This window comes from Nomascus leucogenys, chromosome 7b (assembly GCF_006542625.1).
Source record: "Nomascus leucogenys isolate Asia chromosome 7b, Asia_NLE_v1, whole genome shotgun sequence".
Lineage (NCBI taxonomy): Eukaryota > Metazoa > Chordata > Mammalia > Primates > Hylobatidae > Nomascus > Nomascus leucogenys.
Genome location: NC_044387.1, coordinates 49,227,843 through 49,246,735, shown reverse-complemented (window position 1 = coordinate 49,246,735; position 18,893 = coordinate 49,227,843). Strand labels below are relative to the sequence as shown.

The 18,893-nt window shown below is 58.7% G+C and overlaps 1 protein-coding gene across 2 annotated transcripts; it reads left to right on the top strand.

Moving 5' to 3' along the window:
- ADORA2A (adenosine A2a receptor) lies at positions 1 to 18,811 on the top strand. Of its 2 annotated transcripts, none has more exons than XM_030815926.1 (3): positions 1 to 329; positions 9,518 to 10,120; positions 17,034 to 18,811. In XM_030815926.1, exons 2-3 carry the CDS (start codon positions 9,798 to 9,800, stop codon positions 17,938 to 17,940), a joined length of 1,230 nt encoding a protein of 409 aa, XP_030671786.1. In that variant the 5' UTR covers positions 1 to 329; positions 9,518 to 9,797; the 3' UTR covers positions 17,941 to 18,811. The 2 variants fall into 2 exon arrangements, with proteins under 2 accessions (XP_030671786.1, XP_030671787.1); XM_030815927.1 differs by lacking the exon at positions 1 to 329 and adding an exon at positions 8,862 to 9,108.
- Positions 18,812 to 18,893: the final 82 nt, after the last annotated feature.

The following is an 18,893-nucleotide window of genomic DNA, read 5'->3' as shown; positions in this document are numbered from 1 at the left end:
GTGGGTGTGGCGCTGAGGAAGCGGCGGGATGGATGCGAGCCCGGGAGGAGCGCGCTGGGGGGCCGCGGGCGGGGGATGTGGCGCGGTCCAGGCCCGTCGCGGCCTCGTCCTGACAGGGACACCTGCGGGGTCGTCCTTCCAGGATCACCTGCGGGCCTCGCGGGCCGATGCCTCGGGTCCCCCTCCGGCCTCGGTTTCTCCGCGCAGCGGGGCGGGGCGGGGGCAGCGCGGGTCTCAAAGCTGCCTGCAGGGGGCGCCCGTGAGCGGCGCGGCCGGAGCCGGAGACCGAGCGGCCGCCGAGACAGCGGGAGCCGGCGTGCGAGCCGCAGGTCAGCCGGGGTGCTAGGTCCGGGGTGCGGGGTCCTGGGTGCCGGGTCCGGGGTGTGGGGTGCCGGCGGTCCGGAGCTGGCGGCCTGGCGGCGTGGGGCCGTCGGGGGTGCGGGGCCGGGAGGACTGGGAGGCTGGGGTTCTGCTCCCCTCAGGGTTCCTTTCCCGCCTCCCCGAGACCAGTTCCCCGGCGCGGGGTCCGAGTCCTGCCCCGCGGTGGCCGCCGGCACGGCCTGTGAAAGGCCCAGGCACAGTCACGTCCCAGGCGCAGTTGCGGCACCGCGTGCGGGACCCTCCGAGCCATCCCAAACTGCACTGGAAGGCGCGCGGGGGTAGGCGGGGAGGGAAGGCAAGTGCGGCGGCCGGCGCGGCGCCGCAGGTAGCGGGCGGGGAGCGTCAGTCCGTCAGTCCGTCCATGCGCCGCAGACAGGCCCCGCGCGCTCGCATGAACCTTCCGGGGGCTCCTCCAGCAGGGATGGGCTGGGGGCGCAGAGGCGCTTCCTGAGGGGTGGCGGGCCGGGCCCCGGGGCGAGGGAGGTTCCCCAGGTGGAGGAGCCGGGCGGAGACCGGTTCCCCGGGAAGGTGAGGCGCGGGCAGAGGTACCCGAGCGCCCGGGACGCGCCGAGAAAGGGGGAATCAGGAACGCTGGGCCGAGCGCGGGCGCGTTCCGTGGACAGTGGTGGCGGGAACTGGGTTTGGGGAACCCAGGAGACGACAGGGGACGGGCGGGGGTGGGTGCGCGCCTCGGACTGGCCCCGGCCGTCTGCCTGGCTACCCCGAGCGGAGGTAGGAATGGCGGGAATGGTGGCGGCTCTCGAGGGATTTGGCGCAAGGCGGCCCAAGAGCTTGAGTAGGAGGCCGCGGGCCGGCATTGCTGAGATCCCTGTGTCCCGCACTCAGACGTTAGTTGCCCCGACTGTACCATGGGAGGAAGAGGGAGACCCAGGGCTGGGTCCTAGGCTGGGGGAGTGGGGCCCTGCAAAGAGGCGCAGGTATTTGTGGCCCTCGTTGGAGGGTGGGCCGCAGGTCAATACAGCCCTCCGTCGCCATCCTGAAGCACCTCCTCTCTTGGGCTCTGCCACACACAGGGTCCTCTGCCCTCTTGCCCGGTGCTCAGGCCGCCTCCACTCTGCCTCTGCTGCCGGCTCCCCCTGGGTTCCCCGGCGGGGCACCCTGCCGATACTCCATGACGCGCCAGGGCTGCCCCAGGGTGCTGCAGCCCTGGGGACCATGGTGGAGGGTTCTGTGGAGCACCGCGGGCCTGGGAAGCTGTTGCGGGGTCGGGGCTTCCTCACTGGCCCTGCTTTGGCCGCTCCTGGAGGCCTTGGGTGGGGCTGGGTAGGCCGGGCCCTGTGGGCAGCACCCACGCCCCCCCACATCCCGGCAGATCCATGGCAGGGGCGCCTCACAGGCTGGTCCACGGCCACGGTGTCAGTCCCTCCTTGTTCTGCGCTTGCTCTTTGGGGTCTCCCAGGCTCTCCCTAGTCCTAGAGTTTCTCAGGCAAATCCCAGCCACTACCCCTCCATCCGCGTCCCCTGTTCCCCCAGTGCCGAGCTGGCTGAGCTGTGAGCTTTCCTGCTCCTTGCCTCAGGAAGCTACGGGCAGCCCAGTCACCTCTGGCCAGAGGCGGGCCTTGGGCCAGGCTGACCTGGCTGGTCTGAGTGCTGTGCTGGGCTTCTTCCCATATCAGCCTGTGAATTACAGATCCCCAAATATGCCCTGCGTCGCGACGGAGGAGGGCAATCAATGGCAATGACTGCCTCATGGGCAACGCGATGGGCTGGAGATTTCAGTGCTCTCGTCTGGGTTCTGGTCTTGCCTCCTCGACCCACTCGCTGAGCAGGTCGCTGTCCCCGGGAATCTGATATCTCATCTGTAGAACAAGGATGATGATCTTAGCAATGCCTAATGTGGAAAGTCCTTGGTTTGAGGGCAAGTGGGGGAAGGTTTAGGGCAGACCAGAGGGCCGGTTAAGGGTGTGTGCTGGAGCTGGGGAACCTGGGAGGGAGGGTGTTAGGCTTGAGGGTCAGGGGACACCACAGGGATTGCTGTTGGCAGAGGGACATGTGAACAGTAGTTGCCCTGGGAGCCAGCATGTGGCTTGAGGGCATCACGTCCTGCAAAGTCCAGGTGAGGCCTGGGCAGTGCCTGCTGTGTGGGACCACAGCCCCTGGTGGCTCTCAGCTGTGTCCTGACACCCCAAAGAAGGTCTTAGTACCCTCTCACCGACCTCATACCCGAGCCACCTAACCCCAAATGAGCTAGAATTGCCTTCCCAACCGTGTTTGCGGGGTCTGTCTTGTCTGTTGCAGCGCAAACAGGGCCCTGAGCACGCGGGAGAGCAGAGGAAGGACAGATGGAAGCTGGATGGATGGATGGATGGATGGATGGATGAAGGCGGGAAGCACAGGCTGAGGGGATTTAGGGCGTGTGTGGTGAGGGTGCTGCGGAGAGGAGACTGCACAGGCAGGAGCTGAGCTGGTGAAAGGGAGGGTTCTAGCTCCCAGGCGAAGGGTCTGGGCCATTGGCAGGAGGGGCTTGGTCCTAGGAGGTGTGTGGTCCAGAGGTTGCAAGGAGCAGAGGAACCCAGATGGGGAAGGGAATGGAGCTGGGGTGCAGAGAGGAGCCCCCACACAACAGCCCACCTCCTGTGCAGAACCCGGGGCTATGGGTGGTGGGAAGAGGCAGTTTCATGGCGGAGAAGGAGGCCCGGGCCCCTGTAGCCTGGACTCTGTGGATCCGGCCAGGGACTAGGGAGGATCAGGTAGAGAGAGTAGCAGGAGAGCAGCTGCCCCGCGTCCCAGCACAGGGGGTGATGGGAGCCCAGGGAAGGCAGGACCCTGGCTTCGGGCCTCCGCGGCATTTTCTCTGCTAGAATCTCTCAATACCGGTCTCCCTTCACCTTCTCCTCCAAGTCTCACCCAGATGCTTCTTCTGTTAGTTGCCATGGGGATTCTCTCACCGCCCTCCGCCAACACCCCGCAAGGGAGGCCTGTTCCAGGAGTCACTGGACAGGGGCTGCTGCTGCCCTTCTGTGCCTACCCCTCGGATGTGCCGCTGCAGCCCCGGTCTTTGGCATCAGCCGTCACCTGGTGGAGAGGCTGCCAGAGCTGGCCAAGCAGAGGGAGGCCGATGGTGTCACTTGGTGTCTCCTCTGGCGTCTAGACAGGAGACTTCTCCCCAGAGGCCCCGGGCTGGTATCTGTCTGCCCCTGTGTCACAGGGGGACTCGCCTCTGGTCCCTCAGTGGCCTCTGCAAACCCTGAGCCAGCCTGGGGGAGGCTGCTCAGTGGGGAAGAAGCAGTGGCCAGGCTCTGGTCACCCTGCCCTCCTGTCAGCCTCCGGGGCTGCCTTGTCACACCTGCCCAGGGACCCAACAGCCGGTCCTCACTCCTCCCATCCTCAGTGCAGCCACCCTGGGGCATTCTGAGGCCCTGTACCCAGCACTGCTCCTTCAAGCCTCCGACAGGGTCCCGCCCAGGACTACTGGGCTCTGTGTCCGCGGGGCCATCTAGAAACACTCCCTTGTCCCCCCTTCAGTGGCATAGTACCTGTTGCCCGCCATCTGAGGGAGGTGCAGGTGCCAATCCTTCACGTGACGTGACGTGGCTCACTGCAGCCTGTGTACATGTGAGCAGCCGCGTGCAGAGGGGAAGCCCTGCCTGGGCCTCAGGGACTGTGACATGGAGCAGGAGCCGCCCCCAGCCAGGCTGCTTTCAGCACAGCGTGGGCCCCCAGCACCTTTGTGCGGGATGCGGCCCCTCGGAGGAGGGCTGTCAGGTGAAGCCTCCTGTGAGGGGGTGAGTGGCCCCCAGGCGGGGAGGAGGGGGGTGCTGTGGCCTTCCTGGCCCCTAGCCTGGACACATGGGGGTGTGGGGAGCAGGAGCTAGGGCCCCCAGCACTGGCCCCGGGGCTGCGATGTGGGGGCTGCTCTGTGAGGCAGGCTCAGGGCCTTAGCCTCCAGCTGCAGGGAGCTGGGTCTTGGCCCCATCTTGCCCACATCCTGCCACCAAGAGCAGAGAGCCGCAGCTGCACCCGGGCTGTGGGGGAGGGATGCCAGGCGTCTCTCTGTGTCCCGGGCCCAGCCTGCACCCAGCGCCTGAAGTAGGGGCCACCGGGCAGCCCCGGAGGTCAGGAGGGAAGCGAAGCCCATGCTGGGCGGCTGCTTACTGCTGGGCAGTGAGGAAGGCACCTGCACTGATGAGTTTGGGAGGGGTTTGGGGATCCTGGGGCCCTGGATTCTGGGAGGTTCATGCCCAGGCCCCCCTGGGCCACCCCAAAAGCCAGTCACAGTGGGGCCCACGACCTGCCGTGCCCCTGCCGAGCTCCCGCAAGCCACTTGTTGATGCTTCTCAGTCCACCCCATGCCTCTCAACTGTTTCCTCCTAGACTAGGTCTCTTCATGGCTTTTCTGTGAGAATTCCTCAGTACTAGCTTCAGATCCCCAGTCGTCTCTTCCCCCGTATGTGTGCCTGAAGCCCACCACATCCCTTATTTCAGTCCCTCTATTTTTCAGTCCCTGGATTTTGTATTATTTCTTGTTCATATCCACCTGTCCTTGTTCCATTTCCGCCAGTTGGTTCAGAAGTTCTCATTCTTGTCTACGGATGCCATTCCTTTCTTTGCCTCTTTGGAGAGTCTAAAAGTCTCTGAAATCATTATTAGATTACTGTATTACCTTCCTTTCTACTGGAATGAATTCATCTCCATATTTTTTATTGTTGCTTACCTTTCTTAGCCTTCATTTACCTCTTGCGCTTTGAAATTGATTTGTGACTCCTCTTAGCTGAGCCAATGTTGTGGAGACAGGGAGTGGCCTGCAGTGCCTGAAACTGCAGGGCAGCAGCCGCCTCCCAGGAATGTCCTGAGTCCTTTCCTCCTTTGAGGTCCCCTGCCATATGCTCAGGGCCCAGATGGGGCCAGGCACAGCAGCGGGGGGCACACCTCCCCATGGCCCAGCAGTTGGGGTGCTGCCAGGCCTGGTGGAGGTACTTGGTAAACATTTGTTATGGGAAAGCAGCAGGAGGGTTCTAAGGCTGAGATTCTGGAGCCCAGGAACAGGCCAGGCATGGCTGGAGCGGGTCCGAGTCCCTGCACTGTGTCCTGTACGTTGCTCTTAGCCGTACTCCGGAGCAGATGTGCAGGGCACTGCCTAGAAGCTGGTGGGCACCTCCGTGCAGCAGGCTCTGGGGGGTATAGCCACCATCTGGGCATGTGTACAGAGGGCCTTGCTGGTGTGACATACGAGGAATCAGAAGAAGTGGGCCAGAAGATGTGTGGGTTTTGATTAAATGGAGTTTTAATTAAAGTGGCCAGGTTGGGGGAAGTGAGGAGGAAGGCAGGAAGAAGCAGCAGTTTGGAGTCTGACCGCGTGGAATCCTATAAGGTTGTTCTTTCAGGAGGCATTATGCACGTTCTGCAGCATGTGTCCCCTGTCTGTATGGGGCAGCGTCTGCCCTCTGATCTGTCCCCAACAAGGGGTAATCACAGAGAAGTATTACATTATTAATATTTAATTTCCCCTCCTGGTTAGCAACAGATGACTCAAGGATTAATTAGATGCACAGAGCCAACAGAGAGGGATAGGAAATTGCCAGATCCTGGCCCCGCCCCCTCCCCCGGGGCCTCCGACCTTCCTGTCACTCTGGGAGGCTTCTGAGGGAGGGGAGCTGGAGGCCCAGGAGGCTTCCTGCTGCTGTGTTCTCTGTGGGCACGGTCCCAGCCCTACACCAACTTCCAGTGCTCTTGGTGAGGCTGAGAGAGGTTGCTTCGTGCCTTTGGGCCTCAGTTTCCTCATCTGTAAAATGGGCTTCATGGGACCAGCAAGATCACAGATGACAGTCATTTCCCAAGCTCCTAAGCAGGCTGCACAAGCTGTGTCTGAGGGTCCAGTGCAGTGCCTGGCCTCTAGGCAGGTGCCCCCTGGGACGCGTAAGGTTTGGCAGCTCAGCAGTGACTGGCATCGTGGCCAGCTGACTCTGTGTTGCTCCCCAGTTCCGGTCCACGACACATTAGTAGCTTGAAACTGGGCACAAGGGGAGAATTTACACCACAGAAATCAGGCAAAGCCTGTAAGTCAGGGCGCCCCCGGCCAGGGGCTGATTTGCCAGCCTACGGCTGGGTAGCTCCCAACCTTTCCCCGAGGAATGCACTCCTCTTCCCCTGTCTGCCCCAAGGGTGCCTCCGACTCCACCGATCTGCTTTGCTTGGGGCCGAGAAAGGCACAGCTCTGGCTTGGCAGGGGCCCAGGTTGTCTGTGGGTCCGGGCAAGCCTCACCCGGGATGTGCTGGCAGCAGCTGGGAGAGCCTGCAGGAGTGCTTAAGGAGGGGCTGAGGGGAGAGGAGGGGCAACGAGGTGGCCTGTGTGGACCCTGGCAGCAGGAGCCGTGGGTGTCTTTAGCCCCATGTGAGGCCAGCCTGGGCAGAGGGGTCTGTTGCCGTCACTGAGGCTGGTGGGCAGCAGGAAGATGGCTTCAGTATAGTCAAGAAGGTTATCGGTATCTAGTGCTGTTTAGCATGGGGACCCACAGCACAGAAGGTGGGGAGACCCTGAGAACGGGGGTACACAGGCAGGTACCCAGGGCTGCCAGGGAAGCCTTGCCAGAGGCCCTGGTCAGGCTCCTCCCAAACTGGGCATCCCGGCTGGCATAGCACCAGTCCAGCCCCTGAGGCGGGTGCCAATGATGTGACCCCACCAGCAGGGCTCTGGGTGGTGGGACTGGGGAGTCCTCCCTCACTTTGGCAGACGTGTTATGTTCCACCTTGTCTGCCCCCAGCAAGGCCCTTGAATCTGGAGCGTGGTCTGGGGCTGCATCAGCCTTCTAGTCTGGGCTGGTCAGATTGGCAGAAGGCTGTGGCATCCTTCAATGCAGATGCCCTAGAGAGGGCCGTGATGGGAGGCAGGATCCCTGGGTAGAGGCGGCTCCTCAGTCGCCCACTGGGCGTCACTGGACAGTGGTCTGTTGCTGTTGCTGGTGGTGCTGGGCCTGGGAGGCCACCTTGGAGCCACAGGCCAGGCACCTGGGTGGGAGGCAGCCCGGGGCCAGCACCAGCTCCACTTGTACCTGTTGGGCAGGGGCCATCGTGAGTCAGGTGGGCCCTGGTGAGTACTGCTCAGGGAGAGAGGCCAGGAGCATCAGGGATAACTGTGTTCCTTGAGTGTGGCCAGGGATGGTGCCAGGAGAGCTGGTCTGGCGCATCCCTGCCAGCGACACGCTTTGTGAGTGGCTGCCTGGCAAGTGCCCCATGGAAAGCAGGGGCTTGGAAGGACTCAGCCCTCTGCAGCTGCTGCAGGCCGTCTGTTTCTGCAGGGTTTCTGGCCTCTGCTCTCCTTCCTCCTCCTGCTTCTGTGTCAATGCTCCATTCTGAAGCTCCTAGTAGGAGCAAAAGGGCCTGTTGGGTGCAGGAGAACCTCCAGTCCCAGGTATGGCTGCAGCCCGTGCCAATCCTGTTCCAGCCACTTGAGGTGCAGACAGCATTGGAGTTGGAGGGAAAGTTGGGGTCTGTGTGTTTGAGCTCTGTCACATGGACAATGGGGTAGAGGGGAGCCTGGCCCTTTGAACAGGGCTCAGGACCAGGAGTGACTTCCTCTCCAGGTTGCCAGTCCTGCTCCATCCCTCATGTCCTAGAAGAGGGAGAGATGAGGTGGCTGCCCGAGTCCACGTGAAAGGCAGCCTCTGACCTCTTGTCCCCAGGCAGGTGGTGGCGGCTGGCCACACACTCATAGGGCCCCATGAGGGTTCAGGACTGGAGGGGGTAGATTTGGGGGCCTCTTAGCTCTCAGAGAGGGGCAATTTAACGGGCAGAGGTCCATTTGGACCCAGACTATTCACAGGCTTGAAGGGGACACTGGGAGTTGGGGCTGGGCTCAGGCCTGCTGGGGAACCAAGACTTCTGCTTCTGAGGGTTATCAGTAATTCCATTTTGACTCTGGGGGAGCCATTTTAAATCTGTTTATTTCCTTCTCATAGAATCATGGGTGAGAGCTGGCATGGCCCCTAGAGGTCATTTGGGGTCCAGCTGCCTCACCGTATCAATGAGGAAACTGAGGCCCAGAAAAGAAAAGCATTTTTGCCCAGAGTCCCTCAGTCCTGGTTCCGTACCTGCTTTCTGCCAGGGACCAAACTCCAGTTAGTCATTCCTGGTGTCAGCCAGGCAGAGGAGCAGGTGGGGGAGAGGGCGTGGGAGGAGGGAGGTGAGGCAGCTCCCTCCTAGTGGAAGCTCACAGTCAGCTGCAGCGCCGCCCCCGCCCTGACTGCAGCTGACTGGCAGGGGCACCTGGAGGCAGGGGGTTCGGGTGCAGTATGAGAGGGCTTACCCTCTGCGGCAGTGGGAGACAGGACCAGGCAGCTCCCCACATCCTTCTACATCTGAGCTCCAGGGGTCTCTGGCCTGTCCTTTCACAGGGCGGCTGGTGTCCCTTAGGTGGGTGCTGGTAGTTCCTGGGAGAGTTGACGGGATGGAGCAGGCCAGGGGGGCTGAGAAGCTGGCCTGGCGAGAGAAGGTGGGTGGGACTGGGGGAGCCTGGGCAGGGAGGGGCCTTTCTGGGAGGGAGTGTCATGGGGCTGGCCGAGATCCAGGACCCAGGAGACTGGCCAAGCTGCCACAAGAGGCCTGAGAGGCTGAGCATGGGGGGCCAACAGTGACAGACTTTAACAAGTTTCTGGCCCCCCCAGGAAAAAAACAGACCACATCTGATCCTTGGCCCTGAGTCCAGAGTGGGAGGCACCGTGACAACAATGCGCAGAGCAGGGAATGCAGGGAACCATGGATAGTGCTGGGGTGAGCTGGAGTCTTGGCAGGGGCCCAGCCAGGGCAGTACTCGTTCTGCAGAGCCTGGGAGAAGGGGCTGCCTCCTTGGGAGGGATTTGTGTGAGAGTCTTAGCGGGAATTCTATTGGACCAGGGGAACCAGCCTTGCTCGGTGACTTCTCTGGGTGTCCTCCTCTAAAGTGAGGGTCAAATTCCCACCTTTCTTGCCTCCTGGCTATGACCACAGCAGACCAGGCAGGGCATGGGGCTAGGCGGGGTCAGGGGCCATCCTCAGGCTGACACCTGGCCTGTGGGTAGGGTGGGATCTGAAGCTATAGGGTCTTCAGGAGGCCAAGGTGGGTGTGGGGCAAGGGGTGGCACTTTCCGCAGGGCTCACCCTCTGCAGATGGTTCAGCTTCTCATCGGCTGTCCCTTTGCAGGTGCCTCAGGAACCCTGAAGCTGGGCTGAGCCATGATGCTGCTGCCAGAACCCCTGGAGAGGGCCTGGTTTCAGGAGACTCAGAGTCCTCTGTAAAAAATCCCTTGGAGAGCGCCCTAGCAGGGCTGCACTTGGCTCCTGTGAGGAAGGGGCTCAGGGGCCTGGGCCCCTCCGCCTGGGCCGGGCTGGGAGCCAGGCGGGCGGCTGGGCTGCAGCGATGGACCGTGAGCTGGCCCAGCCCGCGTCCGTGCTGAGCCTGCCTGTCTGTGGCCGTGCCCATCATGGGCTCCTCAGTGTACATCACGGTGGAGCTGGCGATTGCTGTGCTGGCCATCCTGGGCAATGTGCTGGTGTGCTGGGCCGTGTGGCTCAACAGCAACCTGCAGAACGTCACCAACTACTTTGTGGTGTCACTGGCGGCGGCCGACATCGCGGTGGGTGTGCTCGCCATCCCCTTTGCCATCACCATCAGCACTGGGTTCTGCGCTGCCTGCCACGGCTGCCTCTTCATTGCCTGCTTCGTCCTGGTCCTCACGCAGAGCTCCATCTTCAGTCTCCTGGCCATCGCCATTGACCGCTACATCGCCATCCGCATCCCGCTCCGGTGAGCAGGGCCAGGGTTACATCTGTGCAAAGGCTGTTGGTGCCCAGGCTTTGGTCTGTGCCCGGAGCCAGGGTGAGCCTGGTCTGCAGTGTCAGCATGGTGAGCTGGCGATGGGGCCCCGGGCTCAGCAGGGGCTCCTCAGGGCCAGCACGTGGCCAGCAGTCATGCCGAACTGACTGATCCCCATGGGCGCAGGGCAGCCTGGCCCTCCCAGGCGGCCTGGGTTCCCCTAGGCTGCCTGAGGCCAACTGTGCTCTGGTTTTTGGCAGATGAGTGTGGCCAGGGTCTGGCATTGGGCTTAGCAGGGAGCTGTGGTCCCAGTGACCCACGTGCTGCCAGCGGGTGTGTCTGGGCCATTCCTCACACACGAGCAAAACCCCCCGCATGATACTGGGGTGGAGCGGGGAGCCAGGGGAAACCATAGGACCTCAGAGCTAGGAGCTGCCCGCCACCTGCCTTCCCCCAGCTCCTCTGGGCCAGCCTTGCAGTGTGCACGTTAGGAAAATGACCCAGAGAGGGGAAGTGACTTGGCTGAATGCCACAGTGAGTCACTTGGACCTATATGCAAATTCTGTTGCTCAAGTCACCAAGGACTCATCGTCTTAGAGGCAGCCAGTGTGCTCAGGGGCTGGCTATTGGAGGGGATTTTTATGGTGAATCTTTTGTGAAGTGACTTCAGCCAAGTATTGTGTAAACGAAGATTTTCCCAGAGGCTGAATTACTCGGCATGGATTCCACCTACCCAGGCCATAGATGAGGCTAGAAAGTGCATCCCTCCCTTGGGGACCTCAGAGGCCTTCTGCCCCACCTCCTGGCCCTTCTGCCACAGAGCTGGGTTCCACAGCCTGGGTGGTTGTGGGCCCTGAGGCCATGCATGAGGCTTGAGGTGGTGCCTCTTGAGAGTCAGGGAGCAGAGTGTGCCATCTCTGCGGTGAATGATCTGAAACTGGTGGGTGCCTACCTAAAGAGGAAGCCACAGCAGCCCCACTCAGGTTGAAGGTGCCACAGCAGCCCCACTCAGGTTGAGGGTGCCCCAGCAGGAAGGAGGACCCAGCTAGATGAGCAAATGGAAATTTAGAGTGTCAAACCCAAGGGACCCTTAGAGGTCATTTCCTCTCATCTTCGGGATGGAAAATGAGCCTCAGAGAAGACAGCCAGCTGTTTCTGGGCCACATAACGAGTTGGTAGTGGAGCTGGGGCTAGGCCTGGAAAAAAATGTGGCCTGATCCCCACTGTGACTTCAGTCACTGGGGAGCGGTCATGAGCAGCCTGTCTCGCAGAGCCTGCAGCAGGTGGCCGTCCCTGTCACCTGGGCTCTAAGTGGGAGTAGGAGCTGCACTGGGCTGCTCCAGGGAAGGGGAGGAGTCTGGACCTCACACTGCCCTGTCAGATGCTCTCTATCCCAGGAGAGTCTAGAACCCTCAGCAAAGGAGAAGGGGACCCTGGCCAGCCCCAAGAGGGGTGGAATTAGGGGCTGTCGGACTCCAAGTGCAGTCTCTGGGGAGCCTCCATCCATTGCTCTGCGACGGGCAGAGCAGAGTTTAGGTTTGTCCAGTGGCAGCTCAGAACACGGAGGCCCAGGAGGGGCCCTGTCTGCAGGTGCCCAGGTGGGACAGAGAACAAAGGACTGGAGGGGACTTCAGGGAACCAAGCTGAGTCTGCACACCGATGGGATGCTCCGTGGGGAAGCAGAGGCCAAGCTCTCACTTTTTTCTCTGATTCAAAGGGCATGATCAGGGCTGCTGTTCTCAATTTAAAGGAGCTCGACTTTTTTTCTCTTTTGTTTCTTCCTTTCCTTCTCTGTTTTCTGAGAGTTGAGAGAATGACTCCCTATGTAGTAGGACAGGATGTGCTGTGTGGCTGTGGAAAGTTAGCTGCCTCTCTCTGGGCCCATTTCCTCATCCATCAAATAGGATAAGTCTCTCTGCCCCTCTGAGCTCACAAAGGTGTTCTGAAGGTCCAGTGAGTGGATGGGGTGACAGGGACCCTAAAGAGGGTTGGAGGCGTGGGGAGGGTGGGGATTCAGATCTTTGGGTTCAGAGCCATGGACCTGCCCCCTATCCTCTACCCATCTCATCCCAACTTTCTTGGAGCTGGACCTTAGTTCCACCCAGACCTTGAGCCATTTGACTCTGCTCCATGAGGCTCTGCAAGGCTTAGGCTGGTCTCTGCTGCAGGGGGCCCTGGAGAGGATGACGACGATGATGTTCATCCTCCCTTGAGGGCAGAGGGCTTTGCAGTTGCCAAAGGGTGTCAGCTCAGCATCTCCTGTCATCCTCTTGGCCTGCACTGTGGCCAGGCGGATGTTCTGACCCTCCTGTTACTCACAAACTTATGGGGAGGCCAGAGTAGGGAAGGACATTCGAGTGTCTCCTGATGTGGATGGACTCCAGGGCCCTTCAGGCTGTTCTTGGCCCGCAGGTCCCTTTGCTTTCCTGTTCCTCAAGGCCCCTGGGCCGCTGGGCATGTGGAGGTGTCCATGTGGGCTCCCGAGAGCAAGCGGGGTGTGAGGGGAACTTGGAGACACTCCTGGCCGGCGCTGGAGTCGCAGCCTGCCTTAGGATCCTCCCTCCTCCTTTCTCAGCTGGGAATCCAGCCTCCTCTACATGCGGTTTCCTACTCCACTCAGAAAGGTCCATTCGGCTAGCCCTGGGTCTAGCCTCAGGCCTGCCCCACTCTCCATTAACTTTTTTTTTTTTTAAAAGAATTCAGTTTTGGAGAAATCTGTTATTTTCCAAGTTCAGGGAACCTGTTGGGCTAGCACAGGGCCTAGTCGAGGAACTCTGTGAGAAAGACTCCAGGCCAGAGGCAGAGATGTAGCTCTCTGTGTCCCCAGAGGATAGGGAATTCAGGGCGAGAGACACGGGTTTCTTTTCCCAGTTCCCAGGGGATTTTTGCCTCACTGTCCCCTGGCTCTCACAGCAGCCCTTGGTGGATGTTCTCGCTGGTTTGAGGAACAGGCCAAGGTGCAGGTGGCAGCTGGTGGTGAGGCCCGAAGTCCTAACACTTCTAAGAGGGCAGGATTGGGAGAGAGGGCTCCCTGGAGGAGGTGTCACCCAGTGGGTCTTGCAGGACGGGCAGGCAGGGTCTCACTGGCATGAGTGTGGGGGCAGGTGTGTCAGGAGGGGGGCAAAGCCTGGGACAAGACCCTGAGGAAGGAATCAGCATGTGAGCACTGGGTAGGGAAGGGTGGCCTGGCTGCCAAGTGACAGAGAGAGATGAACAGAGTGGGCAGGAAAGGTGGAGGCCAAGTCAGGCCTGTTCATACCAGGGGAAGGAATGGAGGTTTCCCCTGTGGGTCCATGGCTCTTCAGTTCTTGGATCAATGACTCCTTTGGACAACTTTGGAAAGCTCCACCTACTCCTCAGGTTGGGACATGTGCACATAAAGCCCCACCTGGAATCATGGGGCATATTCTTGGACCATAGGGTGAGCCCCCAATGTGAGTAATGGAGATCCCCAGAAAGGGGCAGCCTGCAAGCTGGGGGACACAGGGCTGCAGAGGGCACCTCTACAAAGGGTGGGCAGCAGCTCTGGGACCCACATTCTCTGACATGCCTGGGCACCCCAGAGTGGTGGTATGTCATTCTAGACAGCCTTGGCATCCCTTCCAGCTGGATGGTCAATGTTTGGAGTCTAGGAGGGCAAGATGTGAGTGTGTTAGTCACAGATGCAGCCCAGGGTACGCTGCTGGGCCTGGCTGAGGCTCAGCTGTGATTCCATTTGGGCCCTGATGCTGTCCCCACCCCGTGGGCACCAGGGTCCAGGGCTCTCAGCCTACGGGGATTTCTTTTGAATAAACTTAGTCTATTTGTGGTTTTTTAAAAAAAAAAAAAAATGAGTAATGTTTTGCCCATGCTAAAACATTAAAAAGGAACAAAAGAGTATAGTATAGTAGAAAGTTGTCCTCCATACCCCCTGTCCCCCACCCCCAGTTCCCTGCCTGCAAGGCCATGTTAAGAATCCTTCCAGAGATATTCTTTGCATATATAAGCAAGTGCTATTAATGTATGTTTTGTTTCTGTCCCCACACGGGGCTTTCTTTGCAGAGTGCAGTGGAAGACTCCCCTTGTGGGTTCCCTTTTCTGTACAAGTAAACAATTGGACAGACTAGGGATTTCCATCCTGTGTTCCCAGAAGCCTTCGGGTTGGCTCTGGTGTCCCCACCAATTCACTGATTCAATAAACATTTAATAAGCCCGTTCCCTTCCCTAGCAGCTTCACCTCTGTGACTGCCTGGGAATGTGGGCGACAAGGTTTGCTGCTTAGAAGTTTGAAAACCAGCAAAGCAGGTGGCCCAGGGCCCAGGCAGCTCTGCAACACCCCTGTGGCTGCTTGGCTTTGCTCTGTTGCCTCAAATGACAGGAAACTCACTATTGCCTGAGGCAGCCCATCTCTCCTGTGAACAGCTCAGCTGAAAAACTCTTACCTACCCTGAGTTACAATCTGCCTCCCTATAATTTCCACCCACTGATTCTCCATTCTGCCCTTAGAGGGCAGAGTGCTGACAGGTCCAGGACTTGGTCCCATTTTACAAATGAAGAAACTGAGGCTCAGAGAGACAAAGTTTTAAAACATTCCTGTTTACAGGGCTGGAACCCAGGAAGGGATATGCTTTTCTCAGGAATAATGTCAAAATTAATATAACTTCCCAGTCAATGAGGACTATATAAATTACTATTTGCAAAGCACTAAGAACAGTGTCTGGCACAGAGTCAGTGCTGTGTAATGTAGACACTGACACTCTCTCAGTGTCAGAGAGAGAGAGATTTTATGTTTGTGAGAGAGAGCCTGAGATTTTATGTTTGCGAGTCCCACAGGAGGCAGGGCAGTGCCAGCTCCCTGTTGCTTGGAAGCAATGGGCAAGTCCATGACCCTCCTATTGAGGCCCTGTTACAGGTAACCAAGCCCCCACGGAATGGAGCTGAGGAGCTCCTGAGAATGGGCTTGTCTGGTTACTGTTTGGATTCAGAACTGACCTAAGAGATTCAGAACAGACAGACTCACCTTGGCCTGAGTTGCCTCTGGGCTCTTGGAATGTCCACAGCCAGTCCATTCCTCTCCTTGGGCCTCAATTTACCCACCTGTAAAACAAGAGGATTGGACCACATAAGAGATCAGAAGCCACCAGGGTTTCTCTTTTTCTCTTTTATTTGAATTAGTTGACAAAATTTAAATCTTGGGAGATTTTACCCAGAACATCATCTCCCCAGCCCCACCTGAGATCTGGTAACAGCAGGCCTGCGTTTTGCATGGCAGTGAAGACCAGGTAAACGCCCCACCAGCTGCCTCCTGTGTGTGCTACCTGTAGGCACCTGTTTGCTACCCGTGAATGAGATGGTTTCTGTGGATGTTCCCAGCTCTGGAGTTAAGTAGAGCACATCTTTACTTGCACCTTCTTTTTTTTTTTTTTTGGAGACTGAGTCTTGCTCTGTCTCCCAGGCTGGAGTGCAGTGGTGCGATCTCAGCTCACTGCAAGCTCTGCCTCCCGGGTTCATGCCATTCTCCTGCCTCAGCCTCCCAAGTAGCTGGGACTACAGGCCCCCGCCACCACGGCCGGCTAATTTTTTGTATTTTTAGTAGAGACGAGGGTTCTCGATCTCCTGACCTCGTGATCCGCCCGCCTCGGCCTCCCAAAGTGCTGGGATTACAGGCGTGAGCCACCGCGCCCGGCCTCCTTGCACCTTCTGAGTGTCCCTGTCTCGGAGCTGGCAATGCAGAGATGGATGTAGGAAAGCCCTGCCCCCAAGGGGCCCAGATGGGGTGGGGATCTGCTGCACTTCGGTAGGAAACTTCTCTGAGACTTCTATCCTGGACTTGAAGGATGGGTAGGGTTTCTGCCAGGTAGAGGGGAGTGTAGTCTGGTCTTGCCAGAATCAAAACTGTTAAACAGAAGTCATCCCTCAGTGATCAAGGTTGCCTTCCCAAATGAGGGAGACTATTTTTTTTTTTTATTGTCCATTCTTTCATGAAATCTAGGCCACCTTTCCTACAGGGCTGAAGTCTGCTTCCTGGCTGGCAGATCCAGCCATTTCCCGAGTATGAGACTGGGAATTGGTAGGCTTGGATTTCTGTCTGGCTGTCACTCAGGAAGACTGAGTGATTTCAGGCAGATTACTGTCCCCCTGGACCTCAGTATTTCCTTGCAAATGTTAAGATGGCCATGTAAATGTTAACACGTAATTCTCTCATTTCTCTCCAGAGGGCTGTGAGTGGGTTTGGAGGGGAGAAATGGCATCTCCTTTGGCCTGGGACCTCCTCCCTTCTTTTACCCCCCATGCTGCCTCTCCTCAAGGGCTTCTGGAGACCCCAAGTCAAATGGCAAATGGGGAAGAGAAGACAGGGTATGGAGTATAAGAGGTCTAGATCCCCTACAGGTCTGATCTGGCTGGTGCTGCCCCTAGCCAGTGAGGCCACCCTCCAGACCCCTTCCCACTCTCTAAAGGGAAGCCTGTTGTAGCCTTAACCAAGATCAACCAACATGGAGGTGACTAATCTTGGTTAAGGCTGCGACCAACATGGAGGTAATTGATCTTGGTTAAGGCTACGACGTGTTTCCCTGTAGAGAAAAATCATGTTTTCCCCCTCAAAAAATCGTGTGTTAATTCCCTCCAACCAAACCAAGTCCCAGGACAACTCCAAAAACTACTCAATGACCATCTGGGCATTTGTACATGGGTTTCTATTTCTTGGATGCCTGCTCTCCTGTTACCTCCCAGCAGCCTGTGAAAAAGGCAAGGCATATTACTTCCACTTAACGGAAGAGGATGCTGGGGCGAGGTGGCGGGAAATGACTGGTCCAAGACCTTATAGTCAGGAAATGGGGAAGAGGGTGCTGCTCTGGGGTTCTGAACTCTTGGCCCTGCTTAACCCTGGTTTCTCAGATCTCTGATGCTGGTCTCTTCTCCCCAGGTACAATGGCTTGGTGACTGGCACGAGGGCTAAGGGCATCATTGCCATCTGCTGGGTGCTGTCGTTTGCCATCGGCCTGACTCCCATGCTGGGTTGGAACAACTGCGGTCAGCCAAAGGAGGGCAAGAACCACTCCCAGGGCTGCGGGGAGGGCCAGGTGGCCTGTCTCTTTGAGGATGTGGTCCCCATGAACTACATGGTGTACTTCAATTTCTTTGCCTGTGTGCTGGTGCCCCTGCTGCTCATGCTGGGTGTCTATCTGCGGATCTTCCTGGCGGCACGACGACAGCTGAAGCAGATGGAGAGCCAGCCTCTGCCGGGGGAGCGGGCACGGTCCACACTGCAGAAGGAGGTCCATGCTGCCAAGTCACTGGCCATCATTGTGGGGCTCTTTGCCCTCTGCTGGCTGCCCCTACACATCATCAACTGCTTCACTTTCTTCTGCCCCGACTGCAACCACGCCCCTCTCTGGCTCATGTACCTGGCCATCGTCCTCTCCCACACCAATTCGGTTGTGAATCCCTTCATCTACGCCTACCGTATCCGCGAGTTCCGCCAGACCTTCCGCAAGATCATTCGCAGCCACGTCCTGAGGCAGCAAGAACCTTTCAAGGCAGCTGGCACCAGTGCCCGGGTCTTGGCAGCTCATGGCAGTGACGGAGAGCAGGTCAGCCTCCGTCTCAACGGCCACCCGCCGGGAGTGTGGGCCAACGGCAGTGCTCCCCACCCTGAGCGGAGGCCCAATGGCTACGCCCTGGGGCTGGTGAGTGGAGGGAGTGCCCAAGAGTCCCAGGGGAACACGGGCCTCCCAGACGTGGAGCTCCTTAGCTATGAGCTCAAGGGAGTGTGCCCAGAGCCCCCTGGCCTAGACGACCCCCTGGCCCAGGATGGAGCAGGAGTGTCCTGATGATCCAAGGAGTTTGCCCCTTCCTAAGGGAAGGAAATCTTTATCTTTCTGGTTGGCTTGACCAGTCATGTTGGGAGAAGAGAGAGAGTACCAGGAGACCCTGAGGGCAGCTGGTTCCTACTTTGGACTGAGAGGAGGGAGCCCCAGGCTGGAGCAGCATGAGGCCCAGCAAGAAGGGCTTGGGTTCTGAGGAAGCAGACGTTTCATGCTGTGAGGCTTTGCACCAGGTGGGGGCCACAGCACCAGCAGCATCTTTGCTGGGCAGGGCCCAGCCCTCCACTGCAGAAGCATCTGGAAGCACCACCTTGTCTCCACAGAGCAGCTTGGGCACAGCAGAGTGGCCTGGCCCTGAGACTGGGGAGTGGCTCCAACAGCCTTCTGCCACCCACACACCACTCTCCCTAGACTCTCCTAGGGTTCAGGAGCTGCTGGGCCCAGAGGTGACATTTGACTTTTTTCCAGGAAAAATGTAAGTGTGAGGAAACCCTTTTTATTTTATTACCTTTCACTCTCTGGCTGCTGGGTCTGCCATCGGTCCTGCTGCTAACCTGGCACCAGAGCCTCTGCCCGGGGAGCCTCAGGCAGTCCTTCCCCGCTGTCACGGCTGCCATCCACTTCTTAGTCCCAGGGCCATCTGTTGGAGTGACAAAGCTGGGATCAAGGACAGGGACTTGTAACAGAGCAGTGCCAGAGCATGGGCCCAGGTCCCAGGGGAGAGGTTGGGGCTGGCAGGCCACTGGCATGTGCTGAGTAGTGCAGAGCTACCCGGTGAGAGGCCTTGTCTAACTGCCTTTCCTTCTAAAGGGAATGTTTTTTTCTGAGATAAAATAAAAATGAGCCACATCGTGTTTTAAGCTTGTCCAAATGAGAATGGTGTCTGAGTTCGTTTCCTACTCCATAGCTAGGCCTGTGCACACATACAGGCATGTGTTGTGTATGAGAGAGTGTGTGCG